The 18,958-nt window shown below is 42.0% G+C and overlaps 1 protein-coding gene across 3 annotated transcripts in view; it reads right to left on the bottom strand.

Annotated features, from left to right (window-relative positions):
• Nucleotides 1-5,437: 5,437 nt before the first annotated feature.
• The window catches only part of shank2b (SH3 and multiple ankyrin repeat domains 2b), a 1,127,200-nt gene continuing 1,113,679 nt past the window's right edge, over nt 5,438-18,958 (bottom strand). For all 3 annotated transcript variants that reach the window (XM_063061684.1, XM_063061685.1, XM_063061687.1), the window contains exon 24: nt 5,438-8,854. In XM_063061684.1, the coding sequence (XP_062917754.1) occupies nt 8,287-8,854 (568 nt within the window). In that variant the 3' untranslated portion in view covers nt 5,438-8,286. The remainder of the gene's footprint in view (nt 8,855-18,958) is intronic.

Raw genomic sequence — 18,958 nt, 5'->3', positions numbered from 1 at the left:
TGATGAATACAGTACTGTGCAAAGGTCTTGGGCATCCTAACTATATAAATGTGCCTAGGACTTTTGCACAGTACTGCAGAGGCTCTTGTGGCCTGTGCTACCCAGTTGTACCCATGTAACTTACTAACCTGTATGTCTTTGGAACGTGGGATGAAACCAAAGCGCACAAAGGAAACTCACGTAGCCATGGGGAAAACGTCCAAACTCCTCATATACAGGGGTGAAAATTAAACCCAGGACACTGGCACAGTGATAGTGTTGTGCTAACTGTCATGCAACCATGTGGTCCCAGCAGAAAGTCTAGTATGTAGGTACAACAAAGAAGCAAGACAGCTAACGGGTTGTCTTTGTTTATTGCCTGGGGAAATGAATATAGAAGTAGAGAGGTTTCTCTTCAGTAATGTTGGGCACTATGTATAGGGTTAGTCGGCTATTTTAAGGGAACTAAATGCATTTGAAATTATTCAGAGATCTGAGTTTTGAATTGGTACCAAAACCCCAGAACATCCCAAAGCTCTTAATAGCCAGAAAGTACTTCTGAAGTCGTCATTACTATTGTAATATAGTGCACACAGCAAAGTGCTGAAGGCAGCAAGGTGAATGAACCGATTGTTAAGAGCCTAATTAAAGTGCAAACCTGTGGATATTATGGATCCTACATCATAAGACTTCTGCTGTAGTGCAGTAACACACAAAACACTGTGGGAGCACAGCAGGTCAGGCAGCATCTATGGAGAGAAATGTGCAGTTGATGTTTGGGGTTGAGATTATTCATCTGGGAAGATGAAACCTCCAGCATCTGTAGTCTCTGATGGCTTTGTAACCAAGTTTGTGGACAATACAAAGACAGGTGAAGGGCCAGGTAGTCTTGAGGAAGCAGGGAGTTTGCAGAAGAACTTGGACAGATTAGGAGAATGGTCAAAGAAGTGGCAAATAGAATATAGTGTAGGGAAGTGTATGGTCATGCACTTTGGTAGAAGGAGTAAAGGGATAGATTTTTTTCCTAAACGTGGAGCAAATTCAGAAATCAGAGCTGCAAAGGTCTGGAGTCCTCACACAGGTTGAGCCAGTTGTAAGGAAGGTGAATGTAATGTTAGCATTCCTTTTGAGAGGAATAAAATGTAAAAACAAGGATGTAAAGCTGAGACTTTATAAAGCATTGGCTAGAGTACGTTTGGAGAATTGTAAGCAGGTCTGAGCCCTGTGTCTAAAAATGGATGGCATTGGAGAGGTCCAGAGCAGGTTTACAGAATGAAAGGGTTAGCATGTGAGGAGCTTTTCATGGCTCTGGGCCTGTACTCACTGAAGTTTAGAAGAATGAGGGAGAATCTCATTGAAAGTTATCGACTACTAAAAGGGCTGGATAGAGTGTACATGGAGAGGATGTTTCCATTTGTAGGTGATTTACAATGAGGACACAGCCACAGAATACAAGGACGTCCCTTTGAAACAGAGTTGAAGAGGAACTTCTTTAGTGAGGGTAGTTGATCTGTGGAATTCATTACCACCAACAGCTGTGGAGGTTAATCATTGGGTAAACTGTATTTAAATTGGAGGTTGTCAGCCGGTGGTGTAGTGGTATCCAAAGCGGACTTTAAGGTGAGTGGTCCTGGGTTTGAATTTGTCTGGCTCCTTGCACACTTTACATCCGTGCTGGGTTGAGCGTTGAGTTAGTAATTTGACCTCGTAAAGTTCAGACAAATGCTAATGAAACGGCAAGGTTGCTGCCTGATGTGCCACAAGGTGTGGAAAGGAACAACTGGATGTAGATAGGACCTTGATTAGTAAAGGCATAAAAGGTTACAGGGAGAAGGCTAGATAGAGGTTGAGGGGAAAAATAAAACAGCCATAATCAAATGGCAGAGAGACTCGATGGACCTAATGGCTTAATTCTGCTCCTACGTTTTATAGCTGCTATCTGAGTTCATAGAAAGTAAATTTTTTTTTACTATTTTTTGTTAATCTCGGCAATTCTTCCAAGTTGCATCCCACAATTAAGGTAGGTTATTAAGTGTTTTGGGATTAATTTTAAATTATATTGATATAAATGCCAAACCAGTGATTTGAACTAACAAATGATTAAAAACCAATGTGAAAAGTTTCAGGGAGAAGGCAGACGAGTGGGGTTGAGAACGGTGATAGATCAGCCGTGATGGAATGCTGGAGCAGGCTCAGTAGGCCGAATAGCCTAATTCTGCTCCTATGTTTTATGTTCTAATCTGGCACCAGTGAAGCTTAGCACTGATTTGTGAGGAAGGAATTTTTTAAACAATATGCATATATAATTATTTGCAGGGTTGAGTTATGTTGGGCACGTGGCCAAGAGGTTAAGGCGTTCGTCTAGTGATCTGAAGGTCACTAGTTCGAGCCTCAGCTGTGGCAGCGTGTTTGTGTCCTTGAGCAAGGCACTTAATCACACATTGCTCTAGTCTGTGCGAGGAGTGGCGCCCCACACAGACTTCCAATTTGCGCCTTGTAAGGCAAGAAAATGCCCGACACGGGCCTCGCATGGTCTGAGTCGACGTTCCCTCCCTCCTAGGTTAGATTATGATATTTTTCCATTCGTAGTTTTACTGAAGTACTTTTGAAAATGTTAGCGCCATTGTACTGTGATGAAACCTGTTTAGTCGCCGTGTGTATGGCAAGATTTAACAGGGTGTACAAACCTGCAATTAAACAGCACTTTAAGATGGTTAAGCATGCCAAGATGTGCACAATATGGGACGATTTCTGTGGGGTGGTTTGCCTCCGTTTAAGGAAGTAGCTGGGACTTTGATGTCTCATCTGAAAGAGGCACCGCTGATAGTTCTGCATTCAGTTCTGTACCACAGTGTCTGACTGCATTCTGTGCTCTAGATTAAAAAAAAAACAAAAAAAAGCCCTGTAGGTTCTGTAAATCAAAAAGAAAACAAAATAGAAACCACTGGAAAGACTCAGCAGATCAGGCAGCATCTGAAGAGAGATGGAGTTGCAGTTTCAGGTCCAAGATGCTGGAACGTACAGCACCACTGTCTGCTGGAGGAACTGAAGAGACATCTGTGGCAGGGAAGGAATCATCAACATTTTGAGTTGAACTCCTGCTTCAGGTTAGACATTAGGGGTACGGTTGTGGGAGACGGGTAGTGTAAAGGGGGGGAGTGGTGAGAATGGGAGATTGAGCAGGGGAGTAACAGAGTGGACAGAGGGGAAGGGTTTGCAGTTCATCCCTTAAGGAAGGTTGACTCATTTCTTTCTTCTACATGTGCTGCCTGACCTGCTGAGTCCTTCCAGCATTATCTGATCTTACACTTAAAGCTCTGGCATTGATCCTTCTCTCTCTTGGACAAGATTGCTTCCCACCAAGCTGTGGATGAGAAGAAAACACTAAACTTCTGTCAATTAACTTTTTGACTTGGCCACAACGACTGTTAACAACCGATCGGTCTGGAGGTGGCTGTAAGTTGCATTTACAATGCAATAGATCATTTCAAATGGTGAGCAGAATCATTAAAAAGAGGGGATCAACTTGCTATAGGAGTTAAAGAGAATGTTGGTGATTTAAAATTTCACATACAATGTTAGCATTCATTTCAAGAGGACTAGAAATAGGAATATAATTCTGAGGGTTTATAAGACATTGGTCAGACTGCAATTGGAGGATTATGAGCAGTTTTGGACCTCACCTAAGAAACGATGGGCTGTCAATGGAAAGAGGTTAATGAGAATAATCCTCGTAATGAAAGGGTTAACGTATGAGGAATATTTGAGGGTTCTGGGCCTGTACTTGCTGGAGTTTAGGAAAATGAAGGGATGGGGGGAATCCCATTGAAGCCTGCTGAATATTGAAAGGCCTAGACAGAGTGGATGTGGAGAGGATGTTTCCAACAGTGGGTGAGTCTAGGACTAAAGGGTACAACCTTGGAATAGAGGGACATCTCTTTAGAACAGAGATGAGGAGGAATTTCTTTAGCCAGAGGATGATAAATCTGTAGAATTGAGGAGGAATTTCTTCAGCCAGAGGGTGATAAATCTGTAGAATTTATTGCCCTGTGACTAGTGGTGTGCCACAGGGATCAGTGCTGGGTCCATTGTTATTTGTCATCTATATCAATGATCTGGATGATAATGTGGTAAATTGGATCAGCAAATTTGCTGATGATACAAAGATTGGAGGTGTAGTAGACAGTGAGGAAGGTTTTCGGAGCCTGCAGAGGGACTTGGACCAGCTGGAAAAATGGGCTGAAAAATGGCAGATGGAGTTTAATACAGACAAGTGTGAGGTATTGCATGTTGGAAGGACAAACCAAGGTAAAACATACAGGGTTAATGGTAAGGCACTGAGGAGTGCAGTGGAACGGAGGGATCTGGGAATACAGATACAAAATTCCCTAAAAGTGGCGTCACAGGTAGATAGGGTCGTAAAGAGAGCTTTTGGTACATTGGCGTTTCTTATACTCAATACTTTGATTAATAGCTGGAATGTTATGATGAGGTTGTGTAAGGCATTGGCGAGGCCGAATCTGGAGTATTGTGTTCAGTTTTGGTCACCAAATTACAGGAAGGATATAAATAAGGTTGAAAGAGTGCAGAGAAGGTTTACAAGGATGTTGCCGGGACTTGAGAAACTCAGTTACAGAGAAAGGTTGAATAGGTTAGGACTTTATTCCCTGAAGCGTAGAAGAATGAGGGGAGATTTGATGGAGGTATATAAAATTATGATGGGTATAGATAGAGTGAATGCAAGCAGGCTTTTTCCACTGAGGCAAGGGGAGAAAAAAACCAGAGGACATGGGATAAGGGTGAGGGGGGAAAAGTTTAAAGGGAACATTAGGGGTGGCTTCTTCACACAGAGAGTGGTGGGAGTATGGAATGAGCTGCCAGATGAGGTGGTAAATGCTGGTTCTTTTTTAACATTTAGGAATAAATTGGACAGATACATGGATGGGAGGTGTATGGAGGGATATGGTCCGTGTGCAGGTCAGTGGGACTAGGCAGAAAATGGTTCGGCACAGCCAAGAAGGGCCAAAAGGCCTGTTTCTGTGCTGTAGTTTTTCTATAGCTTCTGGGTGGCTGTGGAGGCCAAGTCATTGGGTATATTTAAAACTGAGGTTGATAGGTTCTTGATTAGTAAAGGTGTCAAAGGTTAGGGTAGGAATGGAGTTGAGAGGGATAATAAACCAGCCATGATGGAATAGCAGAGCAGATTCAATGGGCCGAATAGCCTAACTGTGCTTTTATGTTTTATCGTAACTGTTTGAGTAGCTTATTTAAAAATGAATTAGATCTTTATTTATAAAAGAGATGTGTTCAAGGACATGAGTTAACTCTTAAGGAAACAATTATCAGCAAGGATTTCACAGACTGAATGGTAAGCTGTTGTAATATTCAGTAAACTGTGTCCTCTGTTGACCAACTCAAGCTCATTCTCATAACAGGCCAATGCTTTTGTTTTCTTTCTTCCATTTTATTTACATTCAGAAAATTACATACATTTATTTTCTAAAGTACTGTACAACTTTCCTTAAAACCACAAGTTACCGCTTTTCCAAAGTGTTGGGTGTGGTGCGTTGCTCAAAACGAACAGAGCACCAGACATCTCCCAGAAAAATTCAGTTACTTTCCATTTGGGGAAATTCACTGGGAACAATTTTCTCAGCCACTGCTCTTAATCAGCTCTCTGAAGAAGCTAGAAGTGCGTCATTTAAGCATGTTTCTGAGAGTTTCTATATGGCACCCTGATACAGCCTCCTCGAGACTGGGAGTGGGGAGTTCTTGACCCTTGAACTCTTGTGTGGCAAATGGTCAATTCAACACTGGACTGTTGGGAAAGGGAAGAGAGTGGTGGGGGGAGGAGGAGGAGGAGGAGGGATAATGACAAGGGTGAGGAGTGAGTGGATATGATTAGTGAGACTGAAATGGGAGGAGGTGGTAAGGGGGAAACGAGAAGGAGAGAAAACGTTGGGAAGAATCAAAGGCAAGGATATAATGAAAGAGGGAGACAGTGTGATAAGGATGTCTGAGAGGAACGGGGGTGGGGGTTGTGAACAAAGACGGGGTTGAGAGGAAAGGAGAAGTTGGAGGCAGATTCAGGTGGCGAAGGAGACAAAGCAAAAAAGAGATGAGGGAGGGGCAGAATGGGAGCGGTGAAACAAGGGAGAGAAATTGGGAGGGGGACAGGAAGTGAACAGTGAAAAGAAAAGAGAAAAATAAAGAAAAAGTGAATGGAGGGAGAGCGAATCTGCCGGCAAATTTTGCCCTTCTGATCTATATGTGGCATTAATAAGGAGGGACCTTGAACAGAGAGAAGCTTAGAAGTTGGGGAAAAATGGCATTTTAAAAATGTAAAATAGAAACTAAACTCCATCTCTAGTTGCTGGAACTGTAACCAACATGGGTGAATAGTGAAGGAATTGATGAGTCTTGGTTAATGGGAGTCACCTCTACAGTCATTAACACAACTTTTAATCACTGTTATAATATTTATTTCTCATATAATAATTTGGTTGCCATACAAGTTATTGAGGAGTTGGTTGCCATACAAGTTATTGAGGAGTTGGGAAAGTGCAAGTTACAGGACCTTGTAATGGACTCCAGATGAAGATATATAAATCACAGAAGTTACAGCAACGTTAATAACCTGAACACAAGTCTTTTGCACAAATTATAGTGAGATACATCTTAATGCACTAGCAAAAGAAAAAGTAAAAATTAAATTACTATTATTTGTAAAGAAAATGATATTGTAGGCTCATTGATGTAATCATTGCCAGATCAACTGGATAATTTCTGCAGCTGCGATTACAGAAAAGTTCAGTGAATCAGCTATGTAGCTAAATGATAAATACCACAAATAAATACTAGGAGCTGGGCAAAGATATAAAACCTGTGAATTAAAATGTTCCCAACAGTCACAGATAATTGTATATGCTGATGTTTAATAGTTTGAAGTGCACTCAAATCTCCCGTACATGGGGGTTTCCTCCTATATGTTATACACAATTTACATCTCTTGAGATTTGGTACTGTATACACTATCGTTACACAAACTAAGCATGTAAGATTGCCAGTTCTAATTACAATATGCAACAAAACTGCAGACCTAAAAGTGAATATGTTAAATGGCAGATAGAATGTGTCATAGGGCCTGACGCTCTGCCGTTGTGGTCAATTTCCTCGGCTGCGATCAGCGTCCAGCCATAAGGATGGACTGAAATCACCCACTAACAACCATTGCTCCAAAAAAACAGTCTGATCAAGTTCAACCTGGCAGTGCACAATCCATAATGTACTGCGCGACTATATTCTTCAGATAGCTTACGCGTTGTGCCAAGATCCAATTCTTTGGCCTATGACCATGGGAAATAGCAGCTAAAAATGACAAATAGAAATCTTTTTTTTGTTTTACACATTTCTAGTAAGCAAAATAGGCTTTCCCTCCCAGCTCAAACAAGCACACCGATCGGCTCTGAAACTGAATATAGATATGGCCCGTTCAGAGACCTTCCAAATGCTCTAGTAAACAATTGTGGTAAATCACCAGTACTCCTATGGAAGACGATAAATGGTTAGTTTCAACACCATTTTCACTGTTCCCAAGAATGGCCCTTGACAACAGCTTTGGAAAAAGACGCTCAAACAACAAAAACAAACCTGCATTAACTCTCGAGGAAAGAACTGGACAAATGCTACGACAATTCCCCATCATAAGAGAGCAGTGTGTCAAAATGTGAAAAGTTAAAAGAGCCTCATACTTATTTTTCCCCTCCTCGTGCCATACCGATAAATGATTAGACTGCTCAGCAGAAAGGAAAAAAATAATCAGCTTCACTTCTTGTCCAAAAGGAAAAAGAGGAGTAAAACAGATTTTGCTGCGCATCTTCTAAATTACTGTGATCCTTGTGAAGAAATATTGTACTAGCAAAGATAGAAAGTATATAACACAGCTCTGCTGGTTCAACTACAGTATCTTTAAGACACCTGTCCAAGTGAGGTCAATATTAAAAGGTCATTGTTCAAAATATAGATTATGCTGTAGTATATTTACACCGCAAAAGGATCTTCACTCCTGCACTCATCCCAGCACACCAGTGGCACATGGCATCGTGAGAGTGACAAGCCACTGATACTGACAGCCTATTGTGCTTATAAACGTACCAGAGGCTTTAATCGGAAAAATCATTCATGCTGAGCTTTTTAAAAATATCCCACTGGCACATTATATTCCAGCCAGAGCTAAGGTGAATGTCGGCTGCTGACAAAAATAATGAGAGATCTTTTAGTTACTTTGAAAAGCATTCAAACAACTGTCTATCTATCCGATAGTAGCTGTTTTAAAGCCCGCTCTATATTCATTCGATGTCCGACTCTTGTCACCCCGAGGTCGATTAAGTCCTCCTTCTGAAGTGATGGTAAATGGGTCCCGTCTATTTCATTATCCAAAAATGCATCTTTGTGTTCTCCAAGGTTCAACGTGTCTAGCCAGTCAGCCACGTCATGTTTAGTCCATAGGAGGACACCCTTGGATGCAAAAGGTTTGTTCGAGACTGGCTGTTGCAAAGTGGATGGAGAGGGGGACCTACTGCGTCCTGGCTGGGTGCTAAAGTGACCTTCTCCTGGGATCGGTGGACTTTGGAATCCAAAACCGTCAGAAAGAGTAGGCGACAAAGCTGAGGTTGGGAGAGAGGAAGGTCTGGGAACTTGGCCAGCGTCCGTAGGGGAAGCCACGGGACTCGGAGCTCGTTTCAAAATGGTCATGCTGTCAAAATCTGACGTCCGGTTCTGAACTGTGATGGGCTGGCTGCTTCCCGGTCGAATGGTGAAGGTAACAGTTGCGTTTCGTTGTACCCCTGAACTACTGGTCACTCCATCAGGAATCCTGTGGAATAATTAACACAGTAAAGTCAATTTAATTGCATAATCTGTACATCAAGAATCAAGTAGGAGCCTAGAAATTAGATCATGTAGAAGTGTTTATTTCAATTCTAAATTTTGGGTGCTTTGACTGGCAGTGTAACTACTATCAGGAAATTAACTTAGAGAAAAAATGGTTTGGTTGGTTGCTCATTAAAGACATCTGAATTGACCACTCTGATGGTCGCTATTGGAATTGATTCTAGAATTGTAATTCTTGTATTTTTCTGATAGTTTAATCTTTCCTATGCTATGTATTTTTAGATAATTACCTATTTATGTGTAATTTTTCAGTGAATTTTCCAGTGATTGTAATATAGCTGCTTCTGTATTTTTCGAGAGGCATATTAGTATTTTTTCAGCAAGTGTCACACCACTTGAATCTGGCTATTTTATAGGTTAATTGTTATCACTGGAATGTTATCTTTTTTTATCGAGCTAGTGTTTGTGTAAAATGACCACAACTTCTTTGTTCTTGTTACAGGTAATAAAGTGGGCGCACGCAACAAGTTTCATGCCTCATTCTTGACTTCCAAAGAACCTCTGGATCACAAAATCATCAGTAAAGGGACAGTTCAGTGTATGCCTTGAGAATTAGGGTGTGTGGAGCGGTGTTGTTGGATTCTTACCTGTAATCTTTTGCTGATTGAAGTGGGAAAGGCTTAGATGATCTGTAGATAATCTGTGGAGGACCAGAGGGATCTTGAGGTCTGAGTCCATAGGACACTCAAAGCTGCTGCGCATACGGTGCATTGGCCTTCATCAACCATGGGATCGAGTTCAAGAACCGAGAGGTAATGTTACAGCTATATAGGACCCTGATCAAACCCCACTTGGAGTACTGTGCTCAGTGCTGGTCGTCTCACTACAGGAAGGATGTGGAAACTATAGAAAGGGTGCAGAGAAGATTTACAAGGCTGCTGCTTGGATTGGGGAGCATGCCTTATGAGAATAGGGTGAGTGAACTCGGCCTTTTCTCCTTGGAGCAACGGAGGATGAGAGGTGACCTGATAGAGGTGCACAAGATAATGAGAGACGTCAATCGTGTGGATAGATGCTTTTTCCTATGGCAGAAATGGCTAACACGAGAGGGCACAGTTTTAAGGTGCTTGGAAGTAGGTACAGAGGAGATGTCAGGGGTAAGTTTTTTTACGCAGAGAGTGGTGAGTGCATGGAATGGGCTGCCGGCTGTGGTGGTGGAGGCGGAAGAGTCTTTTAAGAGACTCCTGGATAGGTACATGGAGCTTAAAAAAATAGAGGGCTATGGGTAACCAAAGGTAATTTCTAAAGTAAGTACATGTTCGGCACAGCATTATGGGCCGAAGGGCTTGTATTGTGCTGTAAGTTTTCTACGTAATTCTGCATGTACCTGGAATTTTGATGTGATTTTAAGTCATAGTGCATTGCTGCACAGAAACAGTTATTGTGCCTAGTTCCATCAAAATGCACTGGACCATAATCCTCCATCCCTCTCCCAGCTACTAGAAACAGGCCCTTTGGCCCATCTAGTCCATGCTGAACTATTATTCTGACTTGTTCCATCAACCCACACCAGGACCATAGCCCTCCACACCCCTTCCATCCATGTACTTATCCAAACTTTCCTTAAGTGCTGTAATCGGACTTGCATCCACCACTTCCGCTGGCAGCTCGTTCCACAAAAGAAGCAATATCTAACTTCCAAAGACTTTGTCTCCATTTGTCTATACTGTGCATCTGAATCCTTGAAAATTGTTAAAGCTTTGAATCCAACAATCTGCTGGTGTAAATCATAGTTTTGTGCCTGACGTGATGTCAATAAAACAATATAATTCCTTGTGCAAACTCTCTTTGGAGTGTTGCCCTGGAAAATAGTTTGTATTTCTCAGGAGCTCCTGTGGTTAGTTACTCCCAGAACAATCTCATTTCCTCACGTCAGTGCCAAGTGGACCAGGGACCCCACTATTAGTCCAAAAGTTACCATCCATCCTTGAACCCTGCTCACATGGAGTACTGATACTGTACTCTCTGCCTTTCCAGCTCACTTAAGGCCTCCAGAACAATGATTCATAAAGCTATTTCCCCAACCCTACCCTTCAGATCTCAAAGTCGACTACCTCCAAGCCTTTTTCCACCATTGAGCACATCTACTGCAACAAGGCAGCATCCATCAACAGAGACCCCCATCATCCAAGCCATGCTCAATTCTCATTACTGCCATCAGGAAAGAGGTAAAGGAGCCACCAGATTCAGGAACAGAGGGGGAGCCTGCTGCATGGGTTTGCTCTATGTATTGTACTGCCCAGGCTTGCATTTCTAGACAGCTAGGATGAAATATCCATAGTCAACTCTGATGGATAGAGGCCCTCACAGTTCCCTTTTATAGTGCAGGAACAGTTATTGGCCTTCAACCATCAGGCTCCTGAACCAGCATAGATTAATTCACTCACTTTGACACTGAATTGATTCCACATCCTATGGACTCACTTTCAAGGATTCTATAACTCGTGTTTTTATTATTATTTACTTAATTACTATTTTGTATTTGCACAGTTTGGTTGATTGTTAGTCTTTGTGTGTAGTTTTCCATTAATTCTATTGTTTTTATTTATTCTACTGTGAATGCCTGCAAAAAATGAATCCCAGGGTTGAATCTGGTGACATAGAAACATAGAAAATAGGTGCAGGAGTAGGCCATTTGGCCCTTCGAGCCTGCACTGCCATTTATTATGATCATGGCTGATCATCCAACTCAGAACCCCGCCCCAGCCTTCCCTCCATACCCCCTGATCCCCATAGCCACAAGGGCCATATCTAACTCCCTCTTAAATATAGCCAATGAACTGGCCTCAACAGTTTCCTGTGGCAGAGAATTCCACAGATTCACCACTCTCTGTGTGAAGAAGTTTTTCCTAATCTCGGTCCTAAAAGGCTTCCCCTCTATCCTCAAACTGTGACCCCTCGTTCTGGACTTCCCCAACATCGGGAACAATCTTCCTGCATCTAGCCTGTCCAATCCCTTTAGGATCTTATACGTTTCAATCAGATCCCCCCTCAATCTTCTAAATTCCAACGAGTACAAGCCCAGTTCATCCAGTCTTTCTTCATATGAAAGTCCTGCCATCTCAGGAATCAATCTGGTGAACCTTCTTTGTACTCCCTCTATGGCAAAGATGTCTTTCCTCAGATTAGGGGACCAAAACTGCACACAATACTCCAGGTGTGGTCTCACCAAGGCCTTGTACAACTGCAGTAGTACCTCCCTGCTCCTGTACTCGAATCCTCTCGCTATAAATGCCAGCATACCATTCGCCTTTTTCACCGCCTGCTGTACCTGCATGCCCACTTTCAATGACTGGTGTATAATGACACCCAGGTCTCGTTGCACCTCCCCTTTTCCTAATCGGCCACCATTCAGATAATAATCTGTTTTCCTATTTTTGCCACCAAAGTGGATAACTTCACATTTATCCACATTAAATTGCATCTGCCATGAATTTGCCCACTCACCCAACCTATCCAAGTCACCCTGCATCCTCTTAGCATCCTCCTCACTGCTAACACTGCCACCCAGCTTCGTGTCATCCGCAAACTTGGAGATGCTGCATTTAATTCCCTCATCCAAGTCATTAATATATATTGTAAACAACTGGGGTCCCAGCACTGAGCCTTGCGGTACCCCACTAGTCACCGCCTGCCATTCTGAAAAGGTCCCGTTTATTCCCACTCTTTGCTTCCTGTCTGCTAACCAATTCTCCACCCACACCAATACCTTACCCCCAATACCGTGTGCTTTAAGTTTGCACACTAATCTCCTGTGTGGGACCTTGTCAAAAGCCTTTTGAAAATCCAAATATACCACATATATGCACACTTTGATAGTAAATTTACTTTGAACTTTGATCTGCATGAGAAATAGAAAACTTCATTCACTATGTAACAGATATTCTATAAAGTCACTAACCTTGACCTTGTGTTCACCTGTAAGAACCTATTGCTTTCTTAATGAGTATTTTTTCTCCTCTTGAACAATATTTGAAGTCCAAGAAATATATAGAAGAAGCAGGAGGCTTGTTACAAAGACATTGCAATAATTCAGTGTCACGGTAGCATAGCGGTTATCGTAATGCTATTGCAGCGCCAACAACCCAGGTTCAATTCTCCTGCTGTCAGTTAGAAGTTTCCACATTCTCCCTGTGACCACATGGTTTCTTCCCACCAGTAGGGTTATGTAGGTGTAAATGGGAGGTGTAGGCTTGTGGGGTCAGATGGGGATGTTACCGTGCTGCATCTCTAAATATAAAAAATAATAATCACCATGGGTGCCTTTAATCTTCATACAGATTGGATGAATCAAGCTGGTGGAGGAACCCCTGAGGAATAAGCCCAGGGACTGAAATCAGACAATGTGGAACTAACCAGGGAACAAATTATTTTAGATCCATTTGTGTGTAATCAGATGGGATAATTAAGACTTTCACAGTAAAGGATACCCTGGGGAAAAAAAAGTGATGGCAGGCTAACATCTTGCGTTTAGTTTGACAGTGGGAAATTTAAGAAACTGAAGTTGAAGGCCATTTAAGTCAATGAGCTGTCTCTGATTCTTGGTGCCACACTCCCCCACAAAACAAAATTCCTGTAGTATCCAAAAATCTACTTAGTAGCTCTGCATTGAATAACTCCAGCAACAATGCTTGGGACAACAGATTTTCTCCATTGATGGACACGTGAACCAGATTGGGTTTCCCACAACAACAATCTGTTAGTTTTGTTAAAAAGTTCAAAGTAAATTTATTAGCAATGTATATATCACTATATACAATCCTGAGATTTATTTTCTTGTGGACATACTCAAAAAATCTAAAGAATAATAACCATAACAGAATCACTGGAAGATCATCTCGCTAGGGCATTCAACCAGAGTTCAGAAGACCACAAACTGTGCAAATACAAAAAGAAGGTATAACAATAATAAATAAATAAGCAATAAATATCAAGAATATGAGATGAAGAGTCCTTGAATGTGAGTCCATAGGTTGTGGGAAATTTCAATGATGGGGCGAATGAAGTTATCCCCTTTGGTTCAAGGGTCTGATAGCTGAGGAGTAAAAATTGTTTGTGAACCTGGTGGTACGTGTCCTGAGGCTCCTGTACCTTCTACCCGATAGCAGCAGTGAGAAGGGAGCAGAGCAGCAACACAGTCTGGTGGTTCTGTGATCAAAGTTCAAAAGTTCAAAGTAAATGTATTATCAAATGTATATGTCACCTGAGATTCATTTTCCTCCAGGTATTCACAGTAGAACAAAGAAATACAATGAAAAACTAAGCACAAAGACTGCCAAAGCCAATGTGCAAATGAAGGCAAACCGTGAAATTGCAACAAAATAAAGCACGTAAATAATATTGAGAACGTGAATTGTAGAATTCTTGAAAGTGAACCCATAGGTTGTGAAATCAGTTTTGTGTTGAGGTGAGTGAAGTTATTTATGCTAGTTCAGGAGCCCAATAGTTGAAGGTTAATAACTGTTCCTGACCCTGGTGGAATGGGACCTGAGGCGCCATTATCTCCTTCCCAAAAGCAGCAGTGAGAAGTGAGTGTGGCCTGGATGGTGATGATGGATGACACTTTTTTTGTGGCAGAGATCTTTGTAGATGTGCTCAGTGGTGTGGTGGGTTTTTCCTGTGATGAACTGGGCTCTATTCACTACTCTTTGTAGGCCTTTCTGTTTTTGGGCATTGGTGTTTCCATACCAGACCATGATGCAACCTGTCAGGACATTGGCCACTGTACATCTATTGATGTTTGTCAAAGTTGAAGATGACATGCCCATACTGTGTAAAGTTCTAAGAAAGTAGAGGCAATGCTGTGCTTTTTCTGTAATGGCTATAGTCACTACTCTTTGCTGGGATTCCTTTTCAATTCCTAGTTATTAATTGAATCTAACTTTCACAGTAACAACAGTGGAATCTGAACTCAAGGCAGCACAGTCTAATCTTTCATATCTAGTTATGAGATAATTAACCATGATTCCAGCAAACTGGAAACTGAGATTAATAATCCTATCTGTCAAATATACATAAGGTTTTGATGAAATCCAGAAGGGTGGGGGTCTGAGTTGAGCTTGGCAATTGATAAACCCCATCTCCAATTCAAGAACATATTCATCTGAGCTCCAGCAACCCAAGTTCATTCCTGATGTTGTGCTGTCACTGTGGAATTTACATGCTCTCCCTGTGACAACGCAGCTTTCCCCTGGGTGCTCCAGTCTCCTCCCAAAGGCATGCAAGTTGATTGGTTACGACAGATTACACCTAGTGCACAGGTCAACAGGAGAACCTGGAGGGAAAGATGTGATGAATAAAAGGGCAGAAGTGTAAATGGGTGTTCACTAGTTGGTGCATGGAAAATCCTTTTCCATGATCTATGATTCTCAGGAAAATATCTCTAGATTATTAGTATAGGCCTCTGGATTGCTGTTTGGTAACTTAACTACTGCACTATCACCCACCTGTTACTCTGGAGGATTCCCTGCATCTTCGCTACATCTGAATCTGTGGAAGAAATTCTAGAACCTTTGGAATTTGGAAGTTAAAAACCAAAACATCCGCTCTCTTCCCTGTCATTTCAATTGAAGCATTTGGATGCAGATTATCTAGGGAATTTTGGAAGATCACTACTGTGTTTCCACTACTCAATGAAGCACAGATCCTCTGAAGGGCCTTCAATTAAGGTAAGGAAAGCCACAAAGTCCACCAAAAGCCAATGTGGAATCTGAAGATATGAAGGATGATGACCACCATTCCTTTAATGTTGACTGTAGAATCTGGGCCAGTGTATTTTCTGTTTTATGAAGTGTCTAAAACAATCATTTGTCCCTAGAAGTGAGCAAAACAAGCAATCTGCTGGAGCAACTTAGTGTGTTGAGCAGCATCTGCGGTGGGAAGGATTTGTCAGCAACATAAACACAAGAGATTCTGCAGATGCTGGAAATCCATAGTAACATATACAAAATGCTGATGGAACTCAGCAGGTCAGGCAGCATCTGTGGAGAGGAGTACAGATGGAAAAGAGAGGGCTAAGAAGGTGGGAGGAGGGGAAAAATACAAGTTGGTAGATGATATGTGAAACCTGGTGAGGGGATAGGTGGGTGGGTGGGGGAGCTGAAATGAAGAAGGAATCTGATAGGAGAGGAGAATGGACATCGAAGAAAGGGATGGAGGCGGGACATCAGAGTGAAGTGATAAGCAGGTGAGGAGAAGAGAAAGGGTAAGGGGGAAAGGAATTACTGATGTTTTGGGTTAAAACCCTAGTTCAGGGCTGACAGTAGAGAGGAAATATGGAAGTATGAGATCAGGAGAGTGGTGAGAAAGGAGTCCATAGTGACTTAAATACTGCAGCATCTTGTCACCTTGACAACTCCCTGCAACTCAGGATGACAAGTGGGGTAAAGTACTGATGAAGTCCTGACAAGTTGGGTGAAATACAATGTTGGAAAACGTATGGTTATGCACGTTGGTAGAAGAAATAAATGGGCAGACTATTATTTAAATGGGGAGAGAATTCAATGTTCTGAGATGCAACGGGACTTGGGAGTCCTCGTACAGGATCCCCTTAAGGTTAACCTCCAGGTTGAGTCAGTGGTGAAGAAGGTGAATGCAATGTTGGCATTCATTTCTAGAGGAATAGAGTATAGGAGCAGGGGTGTGATGTTGGAGCTCTGTAAGGCCCTGGTAAGACCTCACTTCGAGTACTGTGTGCAGTTTTGGGCTCCTTATTTAAGAAAGGATGTGCTGACGTTGGAGAGGGTTTAGAGAAGATTCACTAGAATGATTCCAGGAGTGAGAGGGTTAACATATAAGGAATGTTTGACCACTCCTGGTCTGTATTCCTTGGAGTTTAGAAGAATGAGGGGGTACCTCATAGAAACATTTCAAATGTTGAAAGGCATGGACAGAGTGGACGCGGCAAAGTTGTTTCTCATGGTGGGGGAGTCTAGTACGAGAGGGCATGACTTAAGGATTGAAGGGCGCACATTCAGAACAGATTTGCGAAGAAATTTTCTTAGCCAGAGGGTGGTGAATCTGTGGAATTTGTTGCCACGGGCAGCAGTGGAGGTCAAGTCATTGCGTGTATTTAAGGAAGAGATTGATAGGTATATGGTGAGAAGGCGGGGGAGTGGGACTAAATGAGAGAATGGATCAGCTCATTCTAAAATGGCGGAGCAGACTCGATGGGCTGAATGGCTGACTTCTGCTCCTTTGTCTTAGGGTCTTACGGAGTCCTGTGGCCCAAAATGTCGACTATTCATTCCTTTTCTATTGATGCTGCCTGATCTGTTGAGATCTCAGCAATTTGTGTGTGTGTTGCTAAGGAGTCCACAGTGATTGGTGGTCCCTGTGTCCTTGGTTCCTAGAAATGAGTTTGATCACAAACCTCTCCCCTACCCTGAAAGGATGAGACAAGTGCCTTTGAAAATAAATCATCCGGGGTTCTGAAGTGCGGGGGGGGGGCATCATGAGTACAAGATGACGTGGATATGCACCAAAATATACTGTATTTGCATCCAGAGAAGCCATATCATCATCCTTAAAATTACTGAGCAAATGAATCAAAGTTCAAAGTAAAGCTTTTACCAAAGTAGATGTCACTATATATTACCCTGAAATTCATTTTCTTGATGGTATACTCAATAAATCTGTAGATGAACAACCATAATAGAATCAATAAAAAAAACGACCAACTAGGGTGTTCAACCGGAGAGCAGCAGACAACAAACTGTTCAAATACAAAAAGAAAAAAATAATAATGATTAAATAAGCAGTAAGTATTGAGAACATAAAATGAAAAGTCCATGAAAGTGAGTCCATTGTTTGTCGGAACATTTCAGTGATGGGGCAAGTAAAGTTGAGTGATGTTACCCCTTTGGAGCAAGAGTCTGATGGTTGAGGGGTAATAACTGTTATTAAACCTCATGATTTGAGTCCTGAGGCTCTTGCACCTTCGTCTTGATGGCAGCGTGTCCTGGGAGGTGGGGGTCCCTGATGATGGATGCTGCTTTCCTGCGACAGCATTTTGTGTAGATGTGCCCAATGGTTGGGAGGGCTTTACCTGTGATGGACTGGGCCGTATGTGTGCACTTTTGTCTCGATATTTGTGCATGGTTACTCAGGCTTGTGGCCAATGCACATGGGGCCTGTAGTAGAATGTAAGCGAGTGTTCTGCATTTCCAGATCCTTGAATGCTATGCATTACAGGTTAGCAATAAAAATAATAACTTTTGGCATTATGTAATGGACTCAAAGCACAGCACCACATGTGGAAATAACATATCGCTTTTTATTAGATGCTTATTAGCAGTGAAACTACCTGCAAAATTGATGTGGGGTGTTTAACACATTTTTGTAAAGCTGTGTTTTCTGCCAAAATAAATGCATTTATAAAAATAACCCATGTTTTTGAGGCTGATTTATAGACACACTTCCTGCAAACATCAATCACAAAAGCAAATACTATTTTAACAATGAGGTGGAAGGCAACTATGACAAAGTGAATTTAGAGTCTTTGCCTGCACTTAATAACAACGCATTTTGTGCTGTATTCATCAGGCCTCCATTACTCACAGGATTCAAGGTTGCGGAGTCCATTAGTTGCTAAGCAACTGCTGATTCAGCAGCCAGAATACTACATCTCCCCACAGAACTGAATAAATTCCTATAGTGCATGTTTGCAATTGTTCCATGTTCTTTCTCTGGGCTGTGTGTCAGTTTTATTACTTTACACTTTCTATTCTGATCAATATAGTTTAATTTAATTCTTAATATGTTTGCCAGAGGAGCTTGAAAGGTGAGGGATTTTAGATGCAAAGTTAGACTGGAGCACTTGTTCTCTCTCTCGAAGCCTGAAAGGAGATTGGACAGAGGTATGCAAGATCATAAGCAGGTGAGATTAACCAAGCGAAGGGAACTTGTTCCTGTTGTGGGTGGTTCAAGGACCAGAGGACATTGATGTATTATTTAGGGCAGAAGACATGAAGGGGCTGTGAGAAAATACTTCTCATGCCCCAAGAGAAATGTGAGCTTTTGCAAGCCA

This window comes from Mobula hypostoma, chromosome 11 (genome assembly GCF_963921235.1).
Source record: "Mobula hypostoma chromosome 11, sMobHyp1.1, whole genome shotgun sequence".
Classification (NCBI taxonomy): domain Eukaryota; kingdom Metazoa; phylum Chordata; class Chondrichthyes; order Myliobatiformes; family Myliobatidae; genus Mobula; species Mobula hypostoma.
The sequence above is the reverse complement of the archived record's forward strand: the minus strand, read 5'-3'. Positions and strand labels throughout refer to the sequence as shown.